The sequence below is a fragment of the Pollachius pollachius genome (assembly GCF_949987615.1).
Source record: "Pollachius pollachius genome assembly, chromosome: 12".
Classification (NCBI taxonomy): Eukaryota; Metazoa; Chordata; class Actinopteri; order Gadiformes; family Gadidae; genus Pollachius; species Pollachius pollachius.
The window spans coordinates 6005144-6029672 of NC_136945.1; the positions used below are offsets into that span (position 1 = coordinate 6005144).

General features: G+C 45.4%; 2 protein-coding genes across 3 annotated transcripts; one reads left to right on the forward strand and one right to left on the reverse strand.

Moving 5' to 3' along the window:
* Window positions 1–3148: 3148 nt before the first annotated feature.
* Window positions 3149–12465, reverse strand: LOC307083668 (bone morphogenetic protein 7-like; the record flags this gene model as incomplete). Its single annotated transcript, XM_079747620.1, has 7 exons — window positions 3149–3298; window positions 3726–3836; window positions 3978–4051; window positions 4267–4473; window positions 4980–5128; window positions 7620–7809; window positions 12060–12465. The coding sequence occupies 7 exons, from the start codon at window positions 12463–12465 to the stop codon at window positions 3149–3151; spliced, it is 1287 nt and encodes a 428-aa protein (XP_079603746.1).
* Window positions 12466–15311: 2846 nt separating this feature from the next.
* On the forward strand, window positions 15312–24244 carry rae1 (ribonucleic acid export 1; the record flags this gene model as incomplete). 2 transcript variants are annotated; one of them, XM_079747732.1, is made up of 13 exons in its annotated part: window positions 15312–15405; window positions 16174–16285; window positions 17568–17672; window positions 19689–19781; window positions 20090–20176; window positions 21050–21136; window positions 21304–21375; window positions 21705–21812; window positions 22090–22196; window positions 22328–22403; window positions 22753–22947; window positions 23357–23442; window positions 23766–24244. In XM_079747732.1, coding segments are annotated over exons 2-13 (1107 nt in total). In that variant the 5' UTR covers window positions 15312–15405; window positions 16174–16195. The 2 variants fall into 2 exon arrangements, with proteins under 2 accessions (XP_079603858.1, XP_079603857.1); XM_079747731.1 differs by lacking the exon at window positions 23766–24244 and having other exon boundaries at window positions 23357–23446.
* Between the last annotated feature and the right edge of the window lie 285 nt (window positions 24245–24529).

Sequence of the window (24529 nt, forward strand, 5' to 3'; positions counted from 1 at the left end):
AGTTCACCTCTTTCCAAGCAGAGCGTAAACCGATCTTTGAGTCTTCCTCCCCCCCTGCCTCCTCCTCCTCCTCCTCCTCCTCCTCCTCCTCTCCACCACCCTCCCCTGAACCCTTCCCCTGGCTGCTACCCCACTTCGCCGCCGGCTCGCTGATCGAGCTCCGGGACGGCCGGCTCAAGCGGGTGGAGGACCTCCAGACGGAGGACTTCCTGCTGGGCTCCCTGGCCAGCCGGGGCCTGCAGCTCAGCTGCTGCACGGTGCAGAGCATCACCTCCTCCTCCTCTTCCTCCTGCCCTCCTGCCCTCTCACGCCTCCTCATCCTGCTCCACGACCAGAACTCCCAGGTGAACCAGCCGGGTCATTAAGTCATTTTCGGTTCAAATGCACTGTTATTACTTAGGTGACTGATTGTGTCCAATGTGGTCCAATGCTGCCACTTAATGGCGATTAGGGTGTACTGCATTGCTCTGCCTGGCGCTAAATAACGTCTCTTCCGCAGGAGTTGGTGGACGTGTACGTGGAGTACCCGTTCTTTGTGCGTGGACGAGGTTGGTCGTCCTGCTGCCCAGAACGAACGGCCCGTCTCTGTGGCCTGAGCTGCGGCCAGCTGAGCGTGGGAGACGTCTGCCTGGCTCTCACCCCTGCGTCTCCCAGCGGTCCCCCTGACCCGGGGGAGGTCGCCGCTAGACGGTGTATGCCAAAGGAGCAGACCCGTTCCAAGGCTTGCCTTCCGGCCCAGCGCCCGGACCCTGAGGAGGGGCCAGTGGAGTGAGTGAGGGGCCAGGGTCACACGACACAACTAGATCGACTGGAAGGTCATCGATCATCATCTCCTGAGATTAACTTGACACGGACTCTCTCTCTTAATTCAACACTCACCTTTAGGGTGGGGTTTAGTTTAGTCCTGTGGAACCTGCACCTTTTTTTCTACCTCAAAGCAACCAATTAAATTGTGCTTGATTGTCTTTCTTTAGTGTATTTAACCTCTAACTGAATTTGACACAAGGGACCCGAGGGATGAAATGGCTTCCTCCAGTCTGGCGCTGGGGAATCCATTTAAAGGGATACACAACAAACTTGCACAGAATGTCTGAATATGTCTATTGGTTTTGCTTTAATGTGTGCATGCGTGGATACTGTTGATAGCAAGAGGACTCCCCTAATGCAGCCCTTCTCAGGTAGTGGATTCATCTTGGTAAGACTGAGATGTTTTAATGAATGACATGCTTGTCATGTGGGATAAAGAGTCATTTTTGTGCTTAAGCTTTTGTCTTTTGCCAAAAAAGCCAACTGGGTTTTATATATGTCGAAAACAATATACTTCAATAGCAATGATTAATTAATTGATTTAATATTCTGCTATTGTAATAGTTGTGAGTCAGATAGATTGTGCTTTGTCGATCCAACTTAAACAAAATTTGAATCTAGGGTTCTTTTAGGCTTTATTTTCATGTTAACATTTGAAAAAATATCCTTGCCTAAAATAATAACACAATCAGTTGGTAGTGAAGTACCGTACAACTTCTGCTTGGTTGGATTATGTGCATTTATTGATTGTTCCCTGAGAAATGTAAAAACATAAATCACTTAATATGGCATGATGCTATTGTATTTATTTACCTATTCCTGTTATTTGTTAAACACCATTTAGTCTTCCCATTTATTTTATCCAATTTTGACCAACTGTTGCAACAGAAGTCCATCGTAAACAACAGGAGTGAGCATTAAACACGTCTGAAGTGAAACAATATTTGTATCTGGATTCAGCTCTTCAAGCAATATTTTACAACCGTTCCAAAATGTCAGGATTACAAGCCTTAGGCGTACTCATTCTCCTTGTCCAGCTTTATTTGACAGAAGGTTTCCTGTGTCTAGAGCAGTGTGGGTTCAGTGGAATTCCTTCATTCACGTGGCCAATAAATGTCAGTCTGAATTACTTATCCACCGGTTCACAGCTCAACGACTGAACTGACTTCTCCGTCTATTATCCCCATAAAATCCCTGGCAAATGTATTCCCCCTGTTCACCCTGCACTGCTTCCACATCCGCTCTCAATAAAAACATGAAATTTCTATTATGATTCAGTTTTGAATAGGTTTTGTATATTTTATGTCGGTATTCAGTCAACGCAGCCAGCAATGCATTTTTTTGTCGAGATATTTGTGAAAAGTCGGGTAAAGCCACCTTCCCCAGCTACATAATATCTTCTATTACTTCCCCTCCAATATTGTTCTTCCATTACTAAAGAGACTAAATACACAAGATAATCCTAAGGCATCTTAATAGTTTCGGTGGTTATCAGATCAGGGCAGCCCAGTTGCCGATAGAGAGGTCTGTAGGTAAATATTTACGACAGGAAGTCAAATCCCAAAATGTACACTCGTTGGAGAAATGTATGAGCTTTGTATTTATATTACCTTCAACTTCTTTGAATATGTTCAGTTTTAAAGCCAGGGAATGTTTTTTTCTATAATCAGTGGCTAGAATGAACACACCAGATAACATCAACATATATTGACGCCTTCAAAATGGGGTCTATAGCCAGGCCGAGTACTATGTGGGTACATGGGTGTGCATCTCAGCCAAAGACGGTACTCGGTGGCCCCGTTTTGCTCCCTGTAAGTGTGAACGAAATTATGGTGAACAATGACAGTGTTTAGATATCCGACACTATTCTGATTGCTGAATGGAGATCCATAAACTTCCAGAAGGATTTGAATAGCCAATGACATCCGACCATGAGTCGAGTTGGCCAACACATGTAAACAACCGTCCTGTTTAAGATCGCGCCCCTCCACTTGGTCCTCTGACGCCGGGTCTGTTGTCTCTCGCCAAGACTGTGTGCCGGTGGGTCTGCAGTCCCGAGACTCGGGTTAAAGTTCACCAGAGCGGTGTTGAATCTTCACACCGGGAGGAAACACCAACACAAAGAGACTCCTACGGTATGTTGGGCCCAACAATGGGTGATTGTCCTCGTACCTCCTCTAGATCCAACCGCGGCGGCGGTTCCTTCTGTCCGCTGCCGTATCCTGACCCCAGCCCTGAACGCCGGCGTCTGTACTCCATGCCCAGTCAGTCCCCCCAAAGTCATTCATAAGTGGAGGGAAGACGTGGGGGACACAGAGTGTGACAGCCAGCAGCGGGGGGGTCAGTGACAGCCACAGGCTCGGACCACCATGTTGCGGTACTTCTTCAGGATGACGTTGGAGCTGTCGTCAAAGTAGAGCACCGAGATGCCGTGGAGCTGGGTGGGGGCGCAGCACGGCTTGGGTACCGTCTCCGGGTTGATGAAGTGGACCTGAGTGGGGGGTTTGGGGGAACCATGGAGTCAAAGGTCAGGGACGGAAATAACAATAAGTCATGCCGATTCAAAGTGGATACAACGACAGGATGCGCTGCAGGATGGTGTATTGATCATAGTGTTTTGAGTCCTGACTGAGAGGTGCTGGGTTTGCTCCTGATGTCCCGCCCTTTAACTGGTAGGATACTTGATGGGACTTTCACCAATCAAAACCCGGCAATTGTATAACCTGTGTCTGTTGCTGTGCCTTTATTTGAGTGTTACAGTGAAAAGATCATTCAAATGTATTCAAGTCTATAGTTTTGGCTCTGTGACCATAGAGAGGGCACTTATTAACTGTACAGTATAGTTACATGAATATAATAATATAGATTCCTTGATCAAGACAAAAGGCCTCCCATGCTTCTGTGTTTGCGACGCTTACCAGAGTCTGGACGATGGCGTGATTGGTGGCGTTCATGTAGGAGTTGAGCGGGAAGGCACACTCTCCTTCACAGTAGTATGCTGCGTAGCCCTCGGGAGCTATGATCCAGTCCTAGGAGGAGGAGAGGGAGGAAACGAAAGAAGATGAGGATTGGTTCATTGAAACATTACTTGAAATTTACACTCAATGGGAATGAATGTCAGGGGACATTCAGAGATTATAATAATATACATAATAATATTTGGAATTTACCTGCCATCCCAAATCTCTGAAACTGACATACAGCTCGTGCTTCTTGCAGCCCTGTTTTTTGTTACTAAGGTTACCTGAGAAAAAAACAAAAAAAACAAAATAAATACAATTACATTTCAGTAACAAACACCGACCAAAACAAAAGAATGAAGAGAATAAACACAAGAACATAACTTAGACCTTCCAGCTTAGCTTTTGCTTTGATCGACTCCAGTCCCTTATGGCTGGGAGCCGACCACCACCTCCCCACTGCACCCCCACCCCGTGTGACGTGAGATGCGAGGCCCACCTGCTGCCGCCTCCGCCGCCCTCGAGGCGTCCTGGGGGGTCTTCTGGGCGCGGCCGCGGACCCCGTGGCGGCCCTTGCCCCCGTGGGCCGAGCGCACGCTGCGCATGCGCCCCTCGCTGGCCTTGAAGTAGCCCACCATGAAGGGCCGCTTCTCCTGGGGCCCGCCGCCCCCCACCACGCCCGCCAGGCTGGGGCTCACCCGCCGGCCTGCAGAGGGAGACAGGACGCCACACAACAGGCGTCAACCGTAGGAGTCAGTCCCAAGAGCCACTCCAACCCCTGAAGGCCCTCCCACCCCGGCCCATTCACATCTTCCCCTCTGTTACGGTCTTTGTTTCACTGTAGACTTTGTATTCTTGTCCACACATGTAAAGCCACTTGGTCCACGATGAGAGTACATAAATCCAATGTGCTATTATTGTTATTATTTAGGCTACACTTAAAGAACACCTCTAGAAAAAATACGAGTAGTATTTCTAAAGTGTGTTTTATAATATTTTTAGCATGAGCGTATAAATATGTATATTTATAAGAAAAATCCTTTATGTACAATGTAAGAAAAATACAACTGTATTCATTTCTATTTTAGAGAAGGAAACCCATCTGATCTGCATTCACCGGCCCAACAATAACGATGAGCCTCTTATGCGGGAGCAGAGTGAAAGGAGCTACAGTAGAGCCTAAGGGGGGGGCGGGGTCTCGGTGGGCCTTACCGCTGCTGTCGTGAAGCAGCAGGTGCACACCCAGGTTGTACTCGGGGCGCATCAGCCAGTGGTTGCTGGTGGTGGTGAGGTCAAACACCAGCCAGCCCTCCTCTGGGGCCCACAGCACCCGCTGGTCCAGGAGGAGCAGCTCCCGGTCCCTAGGAGAGGACACATGGAACATATAAAGACACATATACATGGACGGGGCAGAGTGGTAGCTACATAATGCTGTGCGGGTGTGTGTGTGTGTGTGTGTGTGTGTGTGTGTGTGTGTGTGTGCGTGCGGACCACCATCTTAAAAGTACTTTTCATTTTGTGTTTTTTTTGTTGCCATCAGAAACCAATTATCCAAATTAAAATGGAGAAGGAGAGAGCGAGAGAGAGAGAGAGAGAGAGAAAAAAAATACACCTTCAAAGACTCAAATCACACCTTACGTCATCATAGGCCTGAGGGGGTGAGCAACACACACACACACACAAACACACAAACACGCACGCACACACACACACACAAACACACACACACACACACACGCACGCACACACGCACGCACACACACACACACACACACACACAGACATGCACACACACACACACACACACACACACACACACAAACAGAGTTATGGCACACCTCAGTGCTGTGGCATCAGAGGGAAAACTGAGTCAAGCTATGAAATTCCGACACTGATAAATGCCTTCTGCAGGGGGGATGTCACAGACGGCGGTTTGTTTACAGATGCGTGGGTTGCAGCAAGCCCCCCCCACCCCCCCCCCCCCCCCCCCCCCCAGGCAGATCACAGGGACCAATCTCACCGTCTCCTGTCGTGTCTGAGGAGGATGGGGGCGGGCGGGGGGGGGGTCTGTGAATGACAATGCGGTTGCTCTTAACGCCTCGGCATCCCAGCCGGCCTGTCACCGACGGCATGGAACATGGATCTCTCTCTATATACCTCTCTCCCCCGTTCTCTCTCTCTCCATGTATGTATATGTGTCTTTCTCTCTCCTTCTCTCGCCATCTCTTTTTTATATAAATTGTCTCCCTCTCTTTCCTTAGATATATGTCTACATCCCCTCTCTCTCTTAATCCCTCTCTTTCTTCCTCCCTCCCTGTCTCCATATTCAATTTAAAATAAGAATGCAGTTTAAAAAATAAACGAAATATAACAATTGTAAAAAGTGTGAAGAATGTCCCGGGACTGTGCCTCGGAAGGAGTCTTTCCCCGTGTCCGTAGGCATGATTCACTGAACTGTTTGTCTCTGTCTTGTCTCAGCTGGTACTGTATTAAAGGTGTGTGGGGGAGAGGGGGGGGGGGGGGTATTATAGCGCTATGTTTTCATTGCCCTAACAGAATATAAGCCGTTTTAAAATAAGGCACCAAACACCAGGCAGGAAGATGTTGATAGATAATGATATCAATTAAAAGCACTGACGGAGACGGAAATATAAACCCTGCCCTTCCTATGCAACACGCCATGGTGAGAGGACAGCAGGGGAAGACAAACCCCCTATGATGAACACATCATCGGAGCACCACTGCTGGTTAATTACGAGTGGCAGTGTGAGAGCAGAGGGACTGCCCTGGGAGCCCCACTCATGTCGGGGTAATTGACGCTAATGCCTGTGTAAACAGCCTGGGTGCTGACGATCACAGAGTGGAGAAGCCCAGCGCTGCTAAAGCAAACAGGGCTGTGGATCCACAGCTGCTGAACCCCCCCTTGAGATTTATTTGACACATGACACACAGACACACACACACGCACGCGCGTTCGCATAAACACACGCACACACACGCACACACACAAATGTTCGGTCAAACACACGCACAAACACACACACACGCGCACACTAGAACGTTCGTACAAACACACACACACACACACACACACACAAAGGAAAGTTCATAAAAACACATACACATGAACATACACACACACACACACGCACACACAGACACACACACACACACACACACACACACACACACACACAAACACACACACACACACACACACACACACACTCATAAGAAAGTGTTGCATTGGACCTGTTTCAACAGTGTGTTGCGTACATGTCCAAACAGTGCCACCCAACACATGTGGATGATCACAGCTCAACCTGCAGTGTAACCGCCTCACATGGAGACGATCACAGCTCAACCTGCAGTGTAACCACCTCACATGGAGACGATCGCAGCTCAACCTGCAGTGTAACCACCTCACATGGAGACGATCACAGCTCAACCTGCAGTGTAACCACCTCACATGGAGACGATCACAGCTCAACCTGCAGTGTAACCGCCTCACATGGAGACGATCACAGCTCAACCTGCAGTGTAACCGCCTCACATGGAGACGATCACAGCTCAACCTGCAGTGTAACCGCCTCACATGTAGCATGATATTAATGAGTAATGTCCGATCAAATAGGAGGAGGAATATTTATAATTTCACCTTTGTGAAAGTGTACACCAGTTTTGAAAAGGATTTGTCCTTGCTAACCCTATTCTTTTTTTTTTGTACATTATAAAAGTCTCCTTTTTACCTCTTAATAAGCATAATAAACACATATGTGTGCTATATGTGTGTTGTTCCTGTCCACGTTCTACGATATGATTCATAATGTCTCGGCGGGCCAGTTCTCCTACCCGTAGGGGGGCTCTGCCAGGACCTGGAACACGCTGATGCTAAAGGTGTCGTTCTCCTGCCGCTCCCGGATGTACTCCTTGTAGATCCGGAACTCGGCGGCCGTCACCGCCTCGCCCTCTGGGATGCGGGACAGGTCGAAGCGGTACCCCCGTCTGTGGTTGCCATGGCGATGCCCGTCCTGATCCGTGTCTACTTTTGGAGAGGCAACAAAGTAAGTTTAGCTCTGGATTAGAAAGCTGGGATCTAAATAAAGATCATTGTTGTTTTTTTTGTATTAGTACTGGAGATGGGACTGATGTGAGATGTTTACAGAGTCACATCCCTGATCGATGTTGTGTAAAATAAGGAATCCGGACATAACACTTATTGAAGCAAATAGGCTTTTAACGACGCTAGGACACACAATCAGGGAGCACAAACAGTATTCTTCAGAGAGGAGAGTGTCTTTGCCCCAACGCCACACAGTTTTGGTTGAGTTCAATCAGACACAGAGCTGGTCGGTGGATGCATACGTCCACGCAGAGCGCCACGGAATCAAAGAGGTCCAAAACGATCTGCCCACATCTCGGAAGCTCCTCATCAGAAATAGGACCGACCACGGGGGGAAGTGATTGATCTAAACATCACTTAAGTCAAGTCTAGCGTATGTGCCCGACGCAGAGGGCAAAACCACACGCGGGGCTCAAATTGGCTCAATGTTTAAATTGCACACATGTGCCGACCACAAGAAAAGGCCAGTTCAGGCAGTGCCAGTAAAACCACAGCAACCAAAGCTTCCACACACAGAGACACATACAAACACATACATTTGTGCTTATACACACACACACAGAAATACAAACACATGCGAGCATGCACACACACACACACACTAACATTGAACACACAACCACACTCACACGCACACAAATCTGCGCACACACACACCTAAGTGCGGCCACACACGCACGCACACGCCTTCTGTAAGCATTTTGCTTTGTATTGTCAGTGATTTCATTCACAGGCTGTGCCTATTTCAAGGTTGGAATAATAGGCATGGCAGCCTTTTAGTTGCTTTACTCCCTAGATTGCTTTGCTGGTTTGCACATCTACAGCTCTCAGAGTTTCCAGAAGCAGCAGAGGTGGCCACTAACATTTCTCGGGTTTTCCTGGAGTTTTCCAGTGTCCATTGTTTTCACAGTGTTACCCAGCTTGTATGTCCTTGGGAATAGTTGCAGGAAGCCCCCATCCGAAGGGGCTCAGAATGGAGCACCGATTAACCATCTTAAACACATCTCACCCCCCGAGGGAGGGGGCATATGACATCCTCCCCATGACATCATCACCAAGACATCACCATGAATGTTTAATGCTGTCTTACATTCTAAGTGCATCCATGTACGCTTGCCTCCAGACCCACGCTGTCCACAGATCTCCTTTCCCAGCGAAACATTCAAACCGCACAAATGTCATCCAAAAGCAAAACACACACAAGCTGTAGCGCAGACCCCCTAAGAAAAAAATATTAAACTACCCTTCCACCGGCAAACAAACAGACAAGCCGCGCGTCGTTAAGGGAGCACACACTGAACCCGGCAAGTCGTTTGTCTGACCGCAATTAAATGCTGCAGAGGAACGGCGGGGGCGTTTTTATGAAAGCAATAATTGCTTGTAAGGCACGGTGTGTTTACGTTAGGAGCCATTAACTCGGGGGATTAGAGCTCAGATATGCAAACTTGTGAGAGGCATTTCAACACGTTGGAGTCATCCGGACCCATTCAGGGCCCTGCAGATATGCCCCACACATTAACCTTCTGCCAGTTAATGAGAGACGCTGGAGCACAGCCAGGTGTTCTGTGGGCGGGTCGGCTTTAATGGGAACGTATTTGATAAGCATGCATAAAGGGGAACACTGAAATAGCAAACATGTGTCTTGTTTTTAAATTAACAGTAGATTGGGGGGCATATTCATGGTATATTCTTGAGGGGTATTCATTTAAATTAATGAACTCCATCTGAAAGAATGAAAACCACCAACGCTTACAGGCGGCAGAGACATATTCGAAAAATAAATTGGTTATCTTAAATTGCACCTTTTTTGCGTAAAGTTTTAGTTGCAAACCCAGAAAGTGTATGAGACTCAAGGAAGCATGCTTTCAACCTTTGGTGATCTATACGCTGTTAACCTGTTCAGCAGTCGTTTCATGCGTTTTCATGATGCAGGGACGTAAAAGATATTTGGGAGGATCAAGTAATCCCATGGCCTTATCTTATGTTACCCACTGATCAGCTTATCAGCACCAACAATCAGGTTTAGACTTGTCGGCTTCAGCCACCACTGTGCTCATGTTCGAGAAAAATGTTTCACAGTTTGTATACCGTGAAGCAAAGACCTTCAACCTGTTGTGATGATGCCAGGTTTTCCATGTCTGGTCAATGGGGTCCATCTTATCCTGCTGTACATAAATGTGTATGTCTGGCAGGCAATCTTTGTAGCAAAAGCCCAGGTTGGCCCCCACTAAAGATGTCCCAAGCAAACAGACAGGGTTACATACATGTTTCTGCAACAGTGGGGATCAACAGAGTAGTTCTGCCTCTGAAACCAGGCTATAAATGTTTACCGTAACTTCAGCCTACGGACCCTTTACCCATGATCCAGCCCAGAACAGTTGAATGAGATGATAGAAATAACTGAACTTCTGTTATCAACACTGGCCCATTGTGTGAGGTCCGCACGGCGCTGTGGGATGCTAAAGTTACGCTCCGGGTGCCACGGTAACAGCCTCACTGACTGGGTGGCTGTGTGCATGCAGGGGCATGTGTGAGTCGTATTGGCTTCAAAAGGCTTCTAGACAGCCCTCCTTGCATACGTGGACGGGGAATCAGCCAGAAGATCCTTTCAAAACAAGCTCTAAACAGTGAACGGCCCGCGCTCATTACAGCAAACTCTCAGTGACTCTATTTAAGTATTTATTTCATTTTCCCAAATACTTTGGCCCACGTTGCCGCCACTTATCACTGACCTAATACTTTCCACCGAGGCACTATATAGCCAAGAACAATGGGTGCTAGAACCAGCACTGCCCCCGACTGGAAGCTGTGGTCTGTCGGGGGGGGGAAGTACCATAATCCAGTTTGGATTTGGGACAGCCCATCACGGGGACCACCTAGACAGACATTCACACCGGCCCAGGAGAGCCCTGTGAGTGACCTGGGATGACACAGTGAACCTGTATGGTGTCGTGTAGTATCCCTCTCAATTCCTTTACTATATATATTTGTATTACTCTAATACTATCAGTTTATTCTAACATGTTTGCTACTGAATTCCTCCATTTGTAACAACCCCAAAGACACAGTGGGAGGCCAGATGTTGGTGATGTTCAAGGGGGATGAGACCTCTTCCATCTATAGTGACCCTATGACCCCCCCTCCCCACAGCCCTCCACAGCCCCCCACCCTCCCCACGCCCTGAGGCAAGAGCCCAAGTCCCAAGGAGGGGACCAGCGGGATGACCGTTGGAGGGGACCCCCACATCCGGCAGCGAGCCACAGTGCATTCTGCCGCTTCACCATAGGGACAGAGGGGCTGCCAGCGGGGTCTCCAAGGGAACCTGCTGGCGTGGGGGTCAGGGTGCCCTCACGCCCACTCCAACATGTGACACACACCATACTGGACATATGCAGGCCAATACAGAGAGACAGCACACAAACAGAAACACACACACACACACACACACACACACACACACACACACACACACAAGCACATACACATACACAACAACTTGGTGTGCGCACATAACCCGGACGTGAGCACGTCGCTTGTTTACACACGCACACTCAAGCGCACAATAACAAACAAAGAAGTAATTCATTCAATCAAGGGTTTAGATGTAGGCCTACTGCGTGTGCCTCGTTCTGGTTGTCTGCTTGGATTGAGAAGTATCCACCTTGATCCAATCCCAGTCATGCGTAAGAAAGCCTCACTAACGTCCACTCTTATATACTGCTGCTTCGAAAGGTTTTCAAATTGGACAGCCTCGTTTTCAAATAGTGACCACCCATTGGAGTCTACTGCCTGGTTATTTAATGAAAATAATAAGTAGGCCTACCCTAAGCCCCGGGACTTTGAGAGGGGTTCTGGCACAGGCGTTAGGAAGGAGAGTTTTTTGACAGCTAACACAAACTTCTGTGTCGCAGCAGCCAAAGACGGATGTTTAGTGTGTGCAAGACACCGCTGTGAACTTTTACTTGCCTTTGAGAAATTATTGATTAAGCCAAGATCAATGTGTTGGTTAGGTTAGGTAGGTTATACACAGTGGATACGCATGAATGAATATTATACGCATTACACAATACTATTTATAAATCCTGAAGACTTCAGAGATACTGAGATTGTGTTTGTTTGTTTGTTTGTTAAGCGGGAGGAACTGCTCAAAAGTGAAGGCATCAACTCACCAAGATTCGCGAAACTCATCACCATATCGGCGTCATCGAGTAAACGACTGTCCTGCGGTGTCCCCCTCGGCGGAGCCTGGGTAGTGTACTTTGGGGCCTTATAATATGAATAGCCGGGCAGTTGGGCGTCCAGGGAGATGGTGTTGTATAAGTCCATCATGAACACAGGGGCGGCTGCGTTTTGTGTGTTGTGGTCGTGGGGTCGCGGGCGGTGCGGGAGCCCCATGATGGAGAGGATCTCCCGCTGCATCTCTCTGCGCTCCTGGCTCCGCAGGCGCCGCTGGATGAAGCTGGAGTGCACCTCGTTGTCCATGGAGAAGTTAGACGTAAATGTCACGTCTGCGAACGCACTGTAAATCCATAGGAAGAGACCGAGAACCAACTCGCGTGGTACAAGTTTTGCCATTTTACGCACGCCAGTAAGTTGTCGCCTAATTTCAATTGGCTGCTATTTGTCATTAAAAAAAAAAAACTTGTGTCGTTCAATTGTATAGTAAAAGACAAAATAACCTTTAGCAGATGCCAATCTTGTGGACTACCTCCACTTGTACTGGTGGTGGATTGCTATTGTGCGCTCATGTTGCAAAGGGCTCTTGCGAGGGGATTTTATTGAGTTGCTTCGTCTGGGGAGGGGAAGGCGTATTTATAATGCCAGAGCCCATGGGCCAAAAGATTGGGGGCTCATTTTTGCGGGGTGGGGGGTTCCTAGTTGTTGATAAAAGTCGAACAAGAGTAGACCAATGAACTCTGCTTCTCGGGACGGTCACCCCTCTATCTTGTTAATGAGATTGGGGTCCTCAGAATGTGATAACAGTCCTAACCCTGAGTGCCCTATCGGAGCGCTCATTGTTTGGCCATGATTGCGCTGACACGAAAGTAATGATGCAAGTGTCCAATAGCTTATGTATTGGTTGAGAGATCAGTGGCCATAGGCAGGGATTCTTCTTTTGGTTGCAAATACCACCAATACTCTACAATCGATCAGTAAACACACACGCACGGATGCGCGCACCCACGCATGGGCGCGGCCACACACGCACTCAAACACCAACAGATCAGGCCATGTGCAGATATACACAAAGCATACCCCTCACACCCACACCAACGCATGCAAACTGGCAGACATTAGAAGCAAAATAAGGATTCGTGAAGCTTTTGTATAGAAGATGTCAATGGAACCACATTGACCCAATTCCATAACTACAAACTGATTCCACAAACGTGTGTGTGTGTGTGTGTGTGTAAGGGGGATGGGGATGAGCAGGGGGATGAGGAAGAGGTGTATTCTGGCGTGTCTGTGGTCCAAGACTGTAACAGCCCAACTCCTCTGTGTGCCCGTGCTCCCATTCCCATAGTAGGAGCCAGAGTGATCCCCACCCAGCCAAGGACTCCCGCTGTGTGGCTTACCCAGAGTCCCTGGGCTCTGCTCTTGTGTGTGCCACCGTTTTTTGATGACCCGTCCTGAATTGTGTGTGAAATTATTGTAATTGCTTTTGAAGCAGCATATCGTCTAGAGGTTAACGGGCTGGACCTCCTGTCGAAACGTTCTGGGTTGAATTCCTTATTGTTCTTACCTCTACCTCACTTTTAGATTTGCTGGAGAAAAGCCATTGAATTATAATTGCATGCATTAGAATTGTGTGTGTTTGCAAAAAAGGTCTTCTTCGGCACACAGGTATTTATAAAGTTTGCAAATAGGCAGAAAGAAAGAAAGAAAATAACTTTTTATGCCTATATTTCATCCAAGCTTTACAACCACATTCCAACCCTAGTCCTCCCTAAAGCATACAGATGAACATCCATTAAGTAAACACCACAAACACACAGACGCACACAAACACACACACACACACACACACACACACACACACACACACACACACACACACACACACACACACACACACACACACACACACACACACACCCACACACACCCAAACACAGTTTTGAAGTAGACAGGATTGCACATTCTCTTGTGTGTGTGTTTGTGTGTGGGTGTGTGTGGGTGGGTGTTTGTGTGGGAAAGGGGGATGCCATAACGGTCAATCAAAATGTAATGAGGGATAATCCTTCCTAATCTCTCCCCTCTAGAAAAGACATTTGTAACCCAGGTAATCAAGTCGGGGCCCACCCTTGTTGTGGGTGGGTGGGGGGCTCGGGGGGTAGAGCTACATGAAGGGACATGCCATCAGCCCACATGAATGACTGTGGACCTTCGACGAGTTGCAAAGTGCTCCAGTGCGGAGCCATCGTATAGCTGGAGAAAAAAGGAGACTATACTTTATGCTATACTTTGTTGGCAATGTACTTTGGATCTCTGAATAAAACTTTTTAAATCTTCTACAACAATGATACTTTACGTTACTAATTAACGTAAATTTTATTTCTAAAACCGTACCAACAGTGTGGACGCTTTTGGGTAGCTGTATGCACTCTTAGTTGAGTACTTACTCAGATAGTGAGTATAGTGCCATATTGTGCATTTGTCTATTTCAATATTTTTTTTTATCATTTTTTACTTTCTACATGTGTTGGAAGTATGGATGTTCTTTTCCCATGCCAATAAAGCCCAGCTAATTTAATTTGATTACATTGAATTGAGTTGGGGTGAAATACCACAGTATGAAGACTATTAAAAAACAAAACAGGTTTTTTATAACAGATGTGTCAATACAATTAAATAAACCCATGACAGACCACAAGGGAAACAGTCCACTGTGCCAAAGCCACAAGGGTGAGGCAGTGAAATTGTGCTATACGATGCAGCTTCTAAATTAAAGACAGCTTTGCTTTAGAAATTACACTGTGATAAGGTCACAATTTAGATTACAGCTACTTATATTGATTAATAATTTAAGATAGAAAAATCATTAAACATTAATATGCACCTATTGCTGCTCATATGCCATTGAATTGACTTGACTTTCTAAACATTTTAGTTTTTGCGACCATGTAAAAAGGTGATGAACCCCACTATAAAATGTGTATGTTAGTTTGTGTCTGTGTGAGTGTGCATGTGCATTACCAATAAGCTATTGAATGATCTATGATTCAGTGACCATAACTCATGAATCATGAATACATGAATCATGTATTACACTGTTGATTAGTGCTCCCTTCTATCAAACTGGCAAATGGTCTGGCACACTTCGATGCCTTTTGCCAGTACTGAAAACACTGCTCCCTGGCGGTTCTACTTTGTAATGCACCATCAGAGCTTGGCGCACGTCGTCAAACTGCGACAGATCACCGAACGCCACACTTCTGTGCGCCATCACACACCCATGGTTGCGCTCAAGATTTGTACCGATTGGCATGCTGTAAAGATTAACGAATAGTCACCGTATGTATCCTTTATTCACCCATATTTCCAAACAATGTTAGAATTTAGTGCTCTGGATTAGACTTTGAAGAAGGGTTGCAGTGTTTGGGACGAAAATAAACTTTCGTATGCCGCCCACTGCATGTATCCTAAATTCGAGCGGCATTTCTGCTTAATTCATCTCAGCATATAGCTGGCAAGATATATCGATACTTGTTTTTACAATGTGACCATATGAATAATGCTTAATTATTCACAAGAATATGTCGCTATGTGCACAAGCCAAAAAGCTACACATTAGCTTGACTATTGTTAGCTTGTTTGAATAGCTCAACCAATGTATGTTTGCCTTTACGTTCATCTAAGCGGTTAGTTATAGTGAAGTCGACATAAGTTTGTCATCTGACTGACTAGTGTTGTCTTAAATGTGCTTTATACTCACGAATATTTCCACCAGCATGAACCTTTCGTGTGTTGCATTCAGTAGCATGTAATAGCTTATGTTAGCTGTCAACAATACAACCTCTTTAGTTATGGCCACCCAGCTGTATTGACAGATCCTCATCCACCTAACTTGTTATGGATATATCAAGCTATGTTTATTATTATTATTATTATTATTATTATTATTATTATTATAATTATCATTATTATTAGCAGATTAACGTTAGATCTCTATTTTAATCCATTTAATTCAAGAGGACATCTTCCAATTAGAAAGTAGGTTGCTTAACTACATGGGTTTGATGAATTACTATTTAATGTGCCTAATTTTGTTCCCTTGTTAAGGTCATTGTAAACTCCACCAATCATGAGTTTATTTGGTACAACCACCGGGTTCGGAGCTGGAGGAACAGGGGTGTTTGGAGCCACGACAACAGACAGCCACAATCCAATGAAGGTACCAAAATGATTTGCACGGCGTTCCCTTAAAATACCTTAACTTGCCGCCCAACATGGTGCCTTTCCAGGGTCCAAAACTAACTTTTTCACTTACCAGCCAGGCTGGCTGGTAAGTGAAATTTTTTACCAGCCAGGCAGATATTTTACCAGCCAACCAAATAAAAATTGCTTTTAAGTGTTGTGAATTGCTATCAGTATTATTTAACATGTCATTTGGGTCTAATATGCGATTCTCAATCAATATTTTAATAGTATATGCACTAATACTAGTAGCAATGTATGTTAAAATATGAATCACTGTTTCTGATTTTAGCTCAACCAGACTGCAACAGCCCTATATAAACATGAATATCTGACCAGTGGTGGACAAAGTATTCAAAGACATGACTTAAGTGAAAGTTCTTTTTTTTAAATTCATGTAAAACCATAACCGTAACCCTAATATTCATTCTTCCGGATTCCACCTACGAAAAACACCGGTCACATACAAAGCGGGGAACATAGGGATGACCCCGTTAGATCGGTCTAGCACACAGTCTATACATTATTTTATCACAGGGAGTAAGTTGTAACGTTACGATGGATGGTTTCCATTTGATAACGAGCGAACGAAGCCATAATATTGATAACTCAGAACGACAACTCACTTCACTCAGTTCAGACAACTATACGCTCAATATACAACAGTTAGGAACCAATCAGATCGCTTGATTTATGCCACCCGTTTTATATATATATATTTACGTAATTTACCGTTAAAATATTATTAATATATTCGGGCGCAAAAAATCCCAGAATGCACTCGCCCGTGATGTGGGCGGGGCGTGATGTCACGCCCTGCCTTCCCGCAGGCCGCAGCGAGATGTACTTGGAGAACTCTGCTGGAAAGACACGTTACTCTGTCAGGAAACTAGCAGTTCTACTTGGCGCGCCAAACAACACCAATGGGTACGCTGAATGGTGGCATCACGCGCTTACGTGCCAAAAGATCGTCTCTGCTGAAAAGACACATTACTCTGTCAGGAAACTAGCAGATACCAGCGTCGTTCTCCTCCAGTAACGAAAAATTAAATTTTCGCCGGTAAAAAAAATAATAACTCGCCAGAGTGGCGAGTGGTCTTAAAAATTTACCAGCCAGAGACAAAATCTACTCGTCATTGGCGAGTGGCGAGTGTTAGTTTTGGACCCTGTGCCTTTCCCATTACATGTTATCAGACTGTCCAGTTGCAGAGGGTTGCATTCTGTCCCTCACTGGTTGTCCCCTCTTGCACACACTACAGGATGTGGAGGTGACCTCACCCCCCGACGACAGCATCAGCTGCCTGGCCTTCAGTCCTCCAACCATGCCTGGCAACTTCCTGATCGGTGGCTCGTGGGCCAATGATGTGAGCGCTTTATCTACCCCTACTAAAGCGGCACTGAACCCCAAAACCTTTTTTTGTTACTTGTTTTTAAACGTGGTTATATGTCTTATATTATCTTCAACATAGTAACCGATGACTTTTACTTAAATATGACCGTCATTTAGAGAAAACCGTTGTAAAATTATATACTTTTTCCTGTCTCCGCCAACCAGTGTGTGAACGTTTCATTCTGCAACAAACCCAACGAGGTAGCGTTTTTTCATGACGTTGAACTGCCTTTCTTCTGCGTCATTACTAGAGGGCATTGGTGGCGAAGTTTGTTTGGATGTGTTGAGTTCATTTGTGGCAGCAGTTTCAGCCAGAATGACCGCCGGTAGTCAACCAAATAAAATCTTGGTTGACTGAAATTCAAACAACTCTGACCATTTGTTTGGCAGATGGGGAAAAAAATATTTTAAAAGATCTACACATTATGTCCAGAGTCAATATTTTGCCACCTTGCATTCTACTCTACCTGCTAGCCTAATAATCACATGCTCTTTAGAGAAGGTGGGTGGCGTACAGATCCAGTCTCGGTCCGACTCAGTGAAGGCAGAGCTTCATTATATAGTGGGCCGATTAGCAAAACCGTGGGGTTTTGCCCTCTTGTCTTATAGTCTATCAAACCATATGATTATTAAAGCAAACTACGGAGCCTTTTATAGCATTTTTATTCATAATTAATATTATTTCAAACCTAAATCGCCTATCACTCAAATTAGACACATAGGTCTGCATTAGGGCTGGGCGATATGGGCCAAAATGAATATCTCGATATTTTTTTACTATATCTCGATACACAATATATATCTCGATATATTTTGAATCTCCTCTAGAGCACATCATAAATGCTCGATTCAACCATGTCTGGCATAATGTTACTACATGTTATAATAATTAGAGTATTCCTGAAACATAAGTCTGCATGTAGATTACATGAAACAACATATTTTTTAAACTCATTAGTGCTTTCTATTGGAAGAATTTAGAACTTGCACATAAGAAAAGGAAAATCACAGCAAGTTAGATTTACCAACACAGCATTTATTCAAACCGTTAATTATTTTCGAGCAAAAACAGAGCTCAAAGCCAAACAAATGTGCATTCAAAACACTGACAAGAAATAATGATCATAATACAAAATTAAATCAAAGTGCACCTTTTTTCCATCATGTTTTTTATGACTGGCTAACAAAAAGAGAGCTCAAAGCCAACAAAAAGTGCATTGAGCAACCCCTGACAAATAAATAGTAATAATAATTAACTAAATTAAAGTGCATCTTGTTTGCATTGTTCATTACAACATTAAATCCAAAAAACATCTTCCTTTCGGTAGCCAAACCATTGCCAGACGACGGATCCTGTACTATTCTTTTTTTGAAACCAAATCCTCCGTTTCCATCATCTTTTCTCTCTCTCTCGCTGTTCTCACTCAACGGTAGGAGATGAGTGACCGGTCGCTGTTCTCACTCACTGGTCGCGTGTGTGACGTCACACACGCGCGTAGAATCCTAGAATCTCGCGGGGGTAGTGAGTGTGTTTAATGCATATGAGTCTGTGAGGCAGAGAGCCACAGGAAAGTGCGAGAGAAGGGAACACAACGAGTATGCCGGCGGCGGCAAAAAGAAACATTACGTGCCAATGTGTATTCGATGTTCGCGACAGGGGCATTTTATACATCGCCTGGAGAACATCTCGCGATACATCGCATATATTCGATGTATCGCCCAGCCCTAGTCTGCATATGTCCCTCCCACACCCGAATATAATGGATTAAGAAGCGCTTTTTCCCAAACGCCAGTGATTGCTAGACCGATGAGAACTTGGTCAAAACAAGTGCATATCGACCAACTGACGAGAACTGGACACCCAAGATGATCGCCTCTGAGAGAGGGTTATGAATTTCTTTAGGAATACAGCTGATTTGAGTGGTGTTGTTTGATAGTTTCTAATGCAAATCAATGACTGGAGCGTATTGTGGTTGTTGTTTGGCTGCAGGTGCGGTGCTGGGAGGTGCAAGACAACGGACAGACCGTTCCCAAGGCACAGCAGATGCACACGGGCCCAGTGCTGGATGTTTGCTGGAGTGATGTAAGAGCCCCGTTGGGATTTGTTTCTGAACATTATTTCCTGTGCTGTGAGCGCAAACCAGCTATGCATGCATTTATGTTCCTGTGATAGAATAGCTGTTTTTGTGTTTACTCTGTTCTATCCCAATACAAGGCATGATGGCATCTTCTAGTTGTATTCGATTCATTACACTACGCTGCTATTGCATTTGACCGCTCAAGACGAGTGTAATGAGCAGCATGTAGTTTCAGCCGTCATAGTTTCAGTCAAATCGGTTGAATCTACAGCAAATAAATCCTCTGACCACGACGTCTGTTCTGCTTGAGCAGGATGGGAGCAAAGTGTTCACCGCCTCCTGTGACAAGACAGCCAAGATGTGGGACCTCAACAGCAACCAGGCCATGCAGATCGCACAGGTGAGGCCACAGCCCAGCTCCTTTCTAACATTTAAAACCAGGGCTGTTGTGAAGCAGACACTACCTGCTGACATAATTGTTCCCATTGAAATTTAAAATAGTTAAATTAACTAGAACACATGCTTTATTGGAATAAAGATAAAACAACACTAAGCAGGACAACAATATCAGGAGCAAGGGCTTTGTCGATAGAGTCAGTGGCGTCCTCTCAGTAACGGCAGAGCTTCACTGCAGAGCGGGTCAATGAGCCATGGAGCGCTGTGTCGGCAGCGTTGCATAGTAGAAGGACAACACGATCCTAGAGTTTATATTTATGATGGCTTATACTGCCATGTAAATATTCCCTATCCTTACGCTCTCTGGAACTGCTTCTAATGTCTTTTGCCATTTTCTTTGCTACTTCTTGCCCCTTATGATGGCTCTTTAAAAAAATATATACTTTTCTATGCCTGCTATGTAGTTGTAGCTTCCATGTCTAACAAACTGAATTGTTAAGAATGATGCTCTGATAGAAGACAACTACACTTTCTTTCACTTCGTATTTGTTTTGACCATTCATGATGCTGGAGGTGGGATCTGTTAGGGCGTAATTGGCCAACAGGGATCCCAAATTCGGCCAGCAATAAAAAACTTTCCCTTTCCCCAAAAAAGCAAGCTAAAACAATGTTTCAAATTCAGCGTTCTTCGAAAAGGTGTACATTTTTAACACAACACTTTGTTAACTGGCCACCATACCGCCGCATGTATTAAAATCATCTTCTGAAAGCTTCATCTACTCTCTCAACCGAGTTTCTCTTATCTCCATAACAAAAACGGGAAACAAGGTTTTTTTACAATGTTAGATTCAAATGTACCCTTTCTTTCACTCCTTAGCATGATGGGCCAATCAAATCGATCCACTGGGTCAAAGCGCCCAACTACAGCTGTATCATGACTGGCAGCTGGGACAAAACACTGAAGGTAAAACTTAAGCTATATCTTTTCATACGTCTATTCTTGATACAGAACATCACCTAACCAGAACCTCCTATTATAACTCATCGATGTCTACAATTGGCATCCTTGGAAAAAAGCTTCAAGCTACACATGTAATTTAAATGCTGTATCCGTCCTCTTTGGACCACTAGTTCTGGGACACGCGCTCCCCCAACCCCATGCTGTCTCTGCCAATGACCGAGAGATGCTACTGTGCTGATGTGGTAAGTCATCGAAACACTTGGAAAAACACTGCTGGTTAGACGCTCTTCTCATTATGCAGAGTGGAACCTTATGTTATGTGTACTTACTCAGTATATATATATATATTTATTTTTTCAATCATACTTTTTGTATATATGCACATACATCCATCATTTTACTTTCAACATGTTTCTTTTATAGTTTTTGCTTAAAGAACTGACAAAAAAAGACACCATATTTACTTACATTTATTCTATTCCCCTCAATGACCTGAGCAATTAGAACGCCAACAATTCCCCCTTGGATCCACAGAGATCCCTGGATGTGAATGTTTGGGTTGTCTCTGCAGGTGTACCCAATGGCTGTATTGGCGACAGCAGACAGGGGACTCATAGTGTACCAGCTGGAGAACCAGCCCTCGGAGTTCAGAAGGATAGACTCTCCCCTCAAGCATCAGGTATGGCGCTACAGGAAGCTCACCTCATAACTCTAATACCAGGAGCTTTACCAAGGCAGGCCCCTTCAAACGCCTCCAGCCTGTACTGTCCTTACCGGTAGAGTGGGCAGAGATCATATTTTGTTGTGTAGTACTTGTACTTTCGCAGTGACAAATAAAAATTGTTCTTCCTCTCCTTAATGCAGTCATCAGTTGTAAACGTCTTACCCAGAGTATGATTAAACAGATTTTTCGGCCTCAATCAAACCAAGTGTGATAGTGATTGTTCCTCTTGCAGCACCGCTGTGTGGCCATATTCAAAGACAAGCAGAACAAGCCAACAGGCTTCGCCCTGGGCAGCATTGAGGGCCGCGTGGCCATCCATTACATCAACCCCCCCAACCCGTAAGTGTTCATCCAGCGATCAGTCTCCTATGAACGACGTGTCAATGTGGTTCTGCCAGTGAGCCATGTGTTTATTGCGTGGTCTTCAGTCGTTATATTATATATTTTTGTGTTCTTTTTCTTTTGTTCAGGGCCAAAGACAACTTCACCTTCAAGTGCCACAGGTCTAACGGAACAAACACAGCCACGCCGCAGGACATCTATGCTGTAAGTCTGACGCTCCAGGATATGTTGGGCGGGATCGTCCAGTGGTCAGGGTGTTTGCGTCTCTGCTGAAAGACTCTGGGTTCGAAACCCAATGTCTCCTGGGGCCTGACCTGCCGTCCACATGACATTGATCTAAAATAGTTAAAATCTTTACGTCAATTTGGATAACGGTGACCTAACCAGATATTTTATGAGAGATAAGAAGTAAAACATATTTTCCTTATAATCTAATAATTCCAGTTATAACAAAGGGAACACTAGTTCCACCGGTTGCAAATTCAGTAATTTTCTTTGTGCAAAGCCCATTCCAATGGCCTTAAAACCCAACTTCCCCCGTCCACGGCCTCAGGTGAACGCCATCTCCTTCCACCCGGTCCACGGCACTCTGTCCACCGTGGGCTCAGACGGCCGCTTCAGCTTCTGGGACAAAGACGCGCGCACCAAGCTGAAGACGTCGGAGCAGCTGGACCAGCCCATCACCGCCTGCGCCTTCAACAGCAACGGCAACATCTTCGCCTACGCCTCCAGCTACGACTGGTCCAAGGTGAGGGGGGCTAACGAGCTCTGTCACTGAGGCAGCAGGAGTTTTGGCAGATCACACAAAACTAACCGGATCGTAAAATGTTTAGGCGTTTGGGGAAACGTATTGAATGAAATGTTGTTTTAACAAATCTATATGTATGAAAGTAGTTATTTGAATATTGTACATTTTATAATTACATACCTGTTTTATGTATACCACAGTCTCATTCATGTGTTAGCATAACTCGATTCCCAAGTTTTAAAATGTGTTTTTGCAACTTTTTAAATTAGAATAGGTTTTGTTACTCAAAGTTACCTCATCAAACAAAAGGGTGTATTTAACTGGTCTCTGCAGAGACAAGGTGAGTATGTTGATGCGTGGCTCCTTACTGTTGCACCTCTGTGTCTCCCAAACCCCCCACTCTCCCCAGGGCCACGAATATTACAACCCTCAGAAAAAGAACTACATCTTCCTGCGGAACGCGGCCGAAGAGCTCAAGCCTCGAAACAAGAAATGGTGAGAGGAGGGGGAAGGGAGGGAGCTCCTGATACCCCAACAGGCCATTCCCCATTTACAGTGTGTTTAACCATGGGCTGCTACTGCCACTTACATACTTCAGAGCAAGGGTTTATGAGCTGGCTCTACACTTTTAGATTCTACCTATGCAACCTATGTTGACCTTTAGAGATTAGAGATTTAGTAATTAACAATAACTAGTAGTGTTTGAGTGTCGTCTGATTTGTAAATCCCACTGCAATGAACAACCGTGGCAACAATAAAGGTCCATACGAGTTGGTGAACGTGATGTTGGGTACTGACCTCTCCTTCCTGTCTTCCAGATGCGCTGCGCTGAGTCACGATTGTGCCGTTGCGGGGGGATGTGGCGGAAGACCTGCGGCTTTAGTGTGCGTAGTGTGTGTCTTCGTGAATATACACAGAAAGCACCTTCCTTTTCGCCCAAACCCCTGGACCAATGCGGCGGTGCTGCATAGCGTGCATGGACCAATCAACAGAGCCCACAACCCAACTTGGTATAGATGGCAGCTGCATGGCATCATTGGTCTCGGAGGTCGTCGTGGAGAAAGGGGCGGGGCTTAGATTGTCATTCATCTTGGTATTTTTTTGTTGGATTCCTGCAACTCTTCTTTTTTTTTACGACCGTTTTCAAAAGACTTTACGTTCCTCTTCGGCTTGGTGTTACTTCATGGTATATTTCAAATAATAATGGTGAGATGTGAAATAAATTACTGCGTATATTGTTAAAAATTCTCACATTGTTCCAACTTGGAAGTCGATTAAAAAGGAATACTGTTGTCGATGTGATGTGTATATAGGCTATATTTGTTTATGAATAATTAACTTGAACAGTTGGCCTACATACTGCATATTTCTCAGTATGAAACTGCGTCAGAACACAAACTACAGTTATCGACGGCCGCCATTCATTCGATTTAATAAGTCCACTAGAGACGGCCCTGAACAATTCGGATAGGCCTGCTTCATGAACCTCATGAACATGTAGGGTCACAAGTTTATTATGGCTTCAACCCTTCTCCACCAGCAGGTGGTGCACTCTGTGCAGGATACTCCGTCAGGCTGGCAG